At 33.8% G+C, this 6,777-nt stretch overlaps 1 protein-coding gene and 1 non-coding gene across 2 annotated transcripts; both read left to right on the plus strand.

Annotated features, from left to right (window-relative positions):
* Positions 1-2,229: 2,229 nt before the first annotated feature.
* TRNAM-CAU lies at positions 2,230-2,301 on the plus strand. Its single transcript has one exon. It is a non-coding gene; the product is annotated as a tRNA-Met (tRNA).
* A 1,942-nt stretch (positions 2,302-4,243) lies between these two features.
* Positions 4,244-6,270, plus strand: LOC121805350 (calcium uniporter protein 2, mitochondrial-like). Its single transcript, XM_042205160.1, has 2 exons — positions 4,244-4,871; positions 5,646-6,270. Exons 1-2 carry the CDS (start codon positions 4,308-4,310, stop codon positions 6,105-6,107), a joined length of 1,026 nt encoding a protein of 341 aa, XP_042061094.1. The 5' UTR covers positions 4,244-4,307; the 3' UTR covers positions 6,108-6,270.
* Positions 6,271-6,777: the final 507 nt, after the last annotated feature.

The raw sequence follows: 6,777 nt of genomic DNA on the forward strand, positions 1-6,777 counted from the left end.
ATAATAAAACATGAAAAAAAGTAAACAAATTGTATTTTAACAAAACAGAAAAAGATTTGAAATAAGTAAAATGATATAGAAACTTTAATCGTTAGAATAAATGAATCGAGAAAAAAAAGAAGCATAAATCAAAACATAAAAGAATTGAGAAAAAAAGGTATAGAAATCAAAGAATGAAGAAAAAAAGGCGCAGAAATCAAAAGAAAAAATACTCCATCTGTCCCATTAGAAATGAAACGTTTTCCTTTTTGGTCTGTCCCATTAAAAATGAAACGTTTCTAAAAATGGAAACAATACTCTCTCTACTTTTTCTTCTCTCTTACTTTACTCTCTCTTCATTAACTCACAAAACAACACTACATAAAATCACGTGCCGAAAAGTAAATGTTGCATATTTAATGGGACGGAGGGAGTATGAGTTAAGCAACTATGGGGATTCGAACTCAAACCCTGAGCTTTGAAAATGGGGAGCACAACCACTTGGCCAAAGAAGCCTTTTAAATAAATTATCTCAATAAAAGGTATTAGTATTCGAATTTGGGGGTACAGTTGTACCCCCTTGTTCCAAGGTGGATACGCCACTGATGAAAGAGGTAATTAAAATAGTGTTAGTGGATAGTATGCTCATATTATTATTAGTGTTTAATGGTGGGCCCTATGAATATAAGTTATAAATAAATTGATGTATATCACTAATAGGTGGAAAGAACTTTTCATTAATGGAAATGAGTTATTTTTATGGGATGGACGGAAAAGGAAAGTATTCCTATTTCTATTGGACGGAGTCACGAAGGAGGAAGGAGTATTTACATATGTATTTTGACTTGAATAGTTATTCTTCGACCGATCAGAACAATTGAATCATGAATGGATGACCTCTCTGTTTTGTTTACCGGTCTGGTTTTCTAAAATATTGTGTATTATTATGAATCATATTTCAGTGACAAACAACTTCACAATGACTAAAAGATGTGAACAGTTTTGTGACTCAGTCAATTGATTCAACTTGATAAGTATATTATATATTTATTCTGTGTATTAACATATGCTTTTGATTCATATCCACATTAACACAATAACAACATAACTATATATCTTCAGTAAGTTCAGAGCATGAACTATACCTACCCAATCGCCAACATTCCATTTTGAAATACTCAAACAATTCAACTAATTAATTACAACAACCGATTCCCATATTGAAAACAATTGAAAGTTCAGAAAAGTGGACAGTCTACAATGTTGTTATTATGTGCATTCAATAAAATAACAGCATAAGCCAATCTCCCAAATTCAATTGCCAAACAAATAATAATTCCCTGACTAGTGCCCATATATCTGTTAATCCTACTTTAACTTTCTATATTATTAAAGTCTTGGAAGATAGGCAACACCTGAGCAACAAAGAAATTTTAAGGGGGGAGGGGTGTATTTGTTCAATTAAGTCATCTTCACTAGTATAAGACTTTTTAGAATTTGTTTGATGATATAAAGCTGGCTATTTTCTTAACAATTATAAATAAGTAGCTTATTAGTATGTTAAGTAGATTCAAGAAATTCAACTCATTACAATAATTCAACAAAGTCGACTAGAGCTACTACGACACTACCAATTAGGATATGGGAAGCAAAATTTGTATTTCGGAGTAATAAAAAAACAAGTCATTGGAATCCCAATCAGCTCAAAAAGATTATATATATTGGATTACCAGGTCACAATTAAATGGCAGACACCGATATATGCCGTGCAACACACACATACCCCCTAGAAAATACGTCCATTTATAAAGAATAACAGCCTTCATTTTTCAAGAGGAAGAGTCGTGTAAGGAGTTGTCAACACCATTTGAAATATAATCGAAATGTTTTCAGCACCTCATAAAACAATATCTACAAAAATATGAAAATAACATTTAGAAAGAGAGTTGGCTTAGGGATTCACCCTAATGCTCCTCTTCCCCTTTCCCACCCTTTCATCGCCGACACAAAAACAAAAAAAGAGTATACCATGTTTAAACTCTTTCATCACGGCTAAGATTTCAATGGTTCCAATACTCCAGTCTATCAAACACCAAACATTAACCTTATAATTATCATTGTGTAATTAGTGAAAAAGGAATATCTTGGAAGCAAATTCAACATCCTTATAATACTAAAACCAACATAAATTAATAAGATTTTATTGTTATTTTGTATAACTACTTAACACGGTCGAAAAATAACATCAAAATCAGAGTGGCGCAGCGGAAGCGTGGTGGGCCCATAACCCACAGGTCCCAGGATCGAAACCTGGCTCTGATATGAGTAGCTTCCAAATCTGAAACATTTTTCTGAAAAATTGACAATAAAGGAATTTTGATTTTAAAAAACATAGAATTCAATACTATATTATGAAATTACTTTAGCCTAATTCATAATAATAATTAATTAATGTTTTAATATACTAATATTATTTGAAGCTAATTAACATCACTAGAAAATAGAATTATTTGCTTTAACATTACATCACCTTATCTTACAAGAACACAAAAATTACGATAACTTATCTTACAAGGACAAAAAATTAGAGATATTATGTTAAAATTTTTAAAAAATTAGACAAAATTGAGGGAGCAAAAATTGAGTACATAATTGTCCACTAAACCTTAAATCTTTACTTTTCAGAGACGCTATTGTTTGCGCCGGACACCAAGATTGAAGATGTTTTTTTATAGTGTATGTTGTCTATTTTGAAACACAAATTAGCATCCTTAATGGACATAAAAATATCTCTAGACATTCAAAAATTTTTGGTTGTGAAACTAATTTGTAAATGACATAAAAACAAAAGTTATTGATTTACGAAATAGAGTAACTATATCTATGAAAATTACAATAAGCTACTAACATTTGAAAAATATCATTATATAATTATACATTTGATTTATTTACTGAAAATTTTATCTTGGATGGTATCACATAAAATGAGAAAAAGGAAAATAGTGAATGTATAATATTTTATTGATTAAATTTACAAATAATATGATGTCTTAATCTCATTGCATTAAACTACTCTTGCAAGCTAAAACAAATTATAATAAAAAGACTCAATCTCGGCTGGTTATTATTTTTTTACTTATTTAAATTAAATTAATATGAGCAAACTTTTTTTTGAATAGTTGGACAAAAGAAATGAAAGTAAAACTAATAATAGTGAATATAATATTTATACTAAATTGTGAATATCTCCATAGGGAGTGGTAAGTCTTATAACTCTATATTTATCTTCTGAAAAATCATTCTTCAAGGAGAAATGTATTTAAGAAGATATTATACATTTTCTCATTTAAAAAATATATCTATGCATCTTCATTGGAGAGGTAAAATCTTATAACTACTATATTTGCCTTAGCTTTTTTTTTATAAAAATCAATCATCAAGTGAGAGGTATTTGAGAAGGTATTAATGCATCGTGTACTAATACTTTTTATTTTTGAAAATAATTTACCTTTCGTTATATTACATTTTTTCTTTTGAGTTTGTTACTGTTTGAAATGATATATTTCCTCCTGTGAGAAGGTAAATACATGATATACATTTTTTCTATATATTAAACTTAAATTCATTTTAGTGTAATTAAATGTCACATCAAATATAATTTTACTCTACCTATTTATACTAACTCAAACTTAAAAGAATTTTTTCTATATTAGCCTCTTTTTCCACAAAATTTGAAAAATTAAATATAGGTATTTTTTACTCAAAAATAAAAAATGAGATTGATTTTGAAATAGTATTAAAACTAATTAGAGTAAGCACATTAATGATTAAATATTCACAATTTATTAAAAATAAATTGCCAGATTCAAACAGGCTGGAACTGGTGTAGGTTATTGAATGGATAATACTCATTTGGTGTAGGTTTGAACCCTTCCTTCCGCCTACCCGTAAAAGTTTGCTGTTTCTCCCTCACAAATGAAATCTCTATATTATGTGGCGACACGTTTGCGTCGTTTCTCTTTTCTATTTATGGTTATCCAACCACGTCTCCTTTATTCTTTTTCTACTTTCTAATTAAACGTGATTAACATTCTAATTCAACGCACATTTATTTACTCGCTCCTTTTTTTTTAATGAAAAATATAAAATCGGAAATTTATTTACGGGAAAAAAAATATTATTTGGGCTGTTTTTGGATGATTTTGCTGGCGTATTATTAGATGGGGGGCTATAAATAGCGTCGGTCCAACGAGGCTCAACAAACCATGCGCATATTCTATCAAACGTTATTCAGCCATTTCCCTCTCTCTTGAATTATTGATTCATCAATGGCGTTCAACAGAATTATCTCTCAGCGCCTCCTCACCATGTCGAGGATGACGAACACGGCGCTCACCAATTGCCGCACTTCCTTACCTCGCACCGCCGTTAAATCGGCTGCTCTGAGTCATCAGACGTCGCCCGCCCCCGATCCCGGAGATGACGGTATATTCCGGCGATATCTCCACCGCCAATCGGCGGCGGCGCCGACGACGTCTGCGGCACGGTTCCTCCCGACTGGCGAGAAGCTTCTGGAGAAGCTCCGCGAGATGGACATTTCCAGAGAACGGATCAGGCTCGACGGCCTCCGCCCGCCGCAGGCGACGGAGGAGTCGCGGGAGGATACTATGACGGTGATGGACGCGAGGAAGATTCTCAGGCTGTCGCAGCTTGAAACGGTGAAGTCGAAATTGAGGCAGATGGACAAGGATTGCGTGTCGCATCCAGAATTTCTGGAGATTTGTGCTAAGGCGTGCTCCAGTCCGGAATTAGGGCACGAATTCGCCAAAATACTCGATGAATCTGGGAGCGTGATTGTCTTCGGAAGCGTCGTGTTCCTCAGGCCTGAGCAGGTTGGCGCTCCCTCCCCAATCCCTAATTTGTTTTCAATTTGTGCATAGTAATTGTGAAAGGATTATGGCATATTTATGAGTTAATCATAGATTAGAGCTGTAGAATCAGGTCAGAAGTCGAAATGTGCCGGTAATTGGTTCTGATTTACTGATTCAGTCGTTAGCCTAAGTTTTGATCTGGAGACTGCCGAGAACTAATTAGCTTTTTTCGTTGTGTGCTGGTTTTCCATGTCTTCTTCCACAGGAAATCGAAACAATGTTTTCGCACAAAACATGGTGGTGAACTTTTATTAGAGAGTGGATCTCTGATCATGGAAGAATCTATTCAAAGAGCATCACCTCTCTTCAAAAAAAATATCTTGGCTTTTGCCAGAATTAAAAAAAAAGTCTCTCGATTGATAAGTTTGTGTTAAGGGATTGGTTTTTTCATTGCGTTAGAGGTCTTGATTTGAAAATTTTGGTGGAGTAAAGGAAGGGGGTGAAAAGGACTTCCCATTATTGTGGAGGAGTTTTGATTTTCTATACATTGTGTTTCCCCTCTATAATTATTACTAGTCCTTTTCAAGAAATGGAAACACTAGAAGTTTAGAGGTGAATAGGGTGATGTATATTCCCTCAACTTTAAGTTGATGTGATGCCAAAATTCTTGTCAAAACTTAGGATGGGAGTCAAGGGGGGTCTTATGTTAAATCTTGTGTTTGATTCAAAGATAAATCAGAACTTAAAGAATCATAGTAGTAAAACAAATTTTTGTACAATTGTGTTTTGACACAGGTGGTGAGAGCAATCCAAGGACTAATGCCTCTAGCCCCAAAACCAGACGATCCAAGAATGAAGGAGCTGGAAGAACTGGAGAAGCAGAAGGCAGTGATCGATAGGAAAGCAGAGTCGTATGTTTGTAGGGAGCTCTGGGTCGGGTTAGGCTACCTTGTTGTTCAGACAGCGGCCTTCATGCGCCTAACGTTCTGGGAACTATCGTGGGATGTGATGGAGCCAATCTGTTTCTATGTGACATCGATGTATTTCATGGGAGGGTATGCCTTCTTCCTGAGAACGTCGAAAGAGCCCTCATTCGAGGGGTTCTTCCAGAGCAGGTTCGGTGCCAAGCAGAAGCGCCTCTTCAAGTCGCTGAATTTTGATGTGGAGAGGTATGATGAGCTGAAGAGAGCTTGTCATCCGCAGTCCACGGAAACGGCTGCAGCCCTTTCCTTTGCGACTCCAACCCATAGAAAATGAGATCAGATAAATGAGCAGTAGAAATCACTGATTAACAGAAATCTTCTTCTTTCAATCACTCTGAACCCGAGTAGGTTGTTTGGGGTGGGTGATCGCAGTATGTATTTTAATTTAGTTGATAACGAATACACTGATTTTTATAAAAATACAATTTTTAAAATTATTTTGATTTGTTTAATTGAAACGAAAAGTCCAAAAATATTGTACTCCACATTTATGTGACGGCAGTGTAGAGTGAAACAAACCATTAATATAATTATTGATTGTGTATAATTTTTATCGATTGTCGACTTGTCGTAGTGATGCTACCCGTGTCTCCCATTTCAATAAGCCATTATTTAATGTGTCAATTCAATATATAATTGAGAAAACAAGATTGATGCATTATTGTGATGCATTAGTTTTCCTCTTTCTTGACTTTATTAATTGAAAAAAATTTCATTCTCATATTTTTGTCAAACATATATAATCTTAAAATCTGTTTCATAACATCCTTTTATAACCTAATGGCATTGCTAAACCTTTGTCAACATAATATAATCTCAAAATTTGTTTCATAACATCTTTCTTTTTGCCTTAATGCATGTGCTAATGGGTGGACATATAACATAGTAGAGTATTACTAAATAGTACTTCATTCGTATCTAAAAATTGATATTTTAAGAATATC

Source organism: Salvia splendens, chromosome 5, assembly GCF_004379255.2.
Source record: "Salvia splendens isolate huo1 chromosome 5, SspV2, whole genome shotgun sequence".
Taxonomy (NCBI): domain Eukaryota; kingdom Viridiplantae; phylum Streptophyta; class Magnoliopsida; order Lamiales; family Lamiaceae; genus Salvia; species Salvia splendens.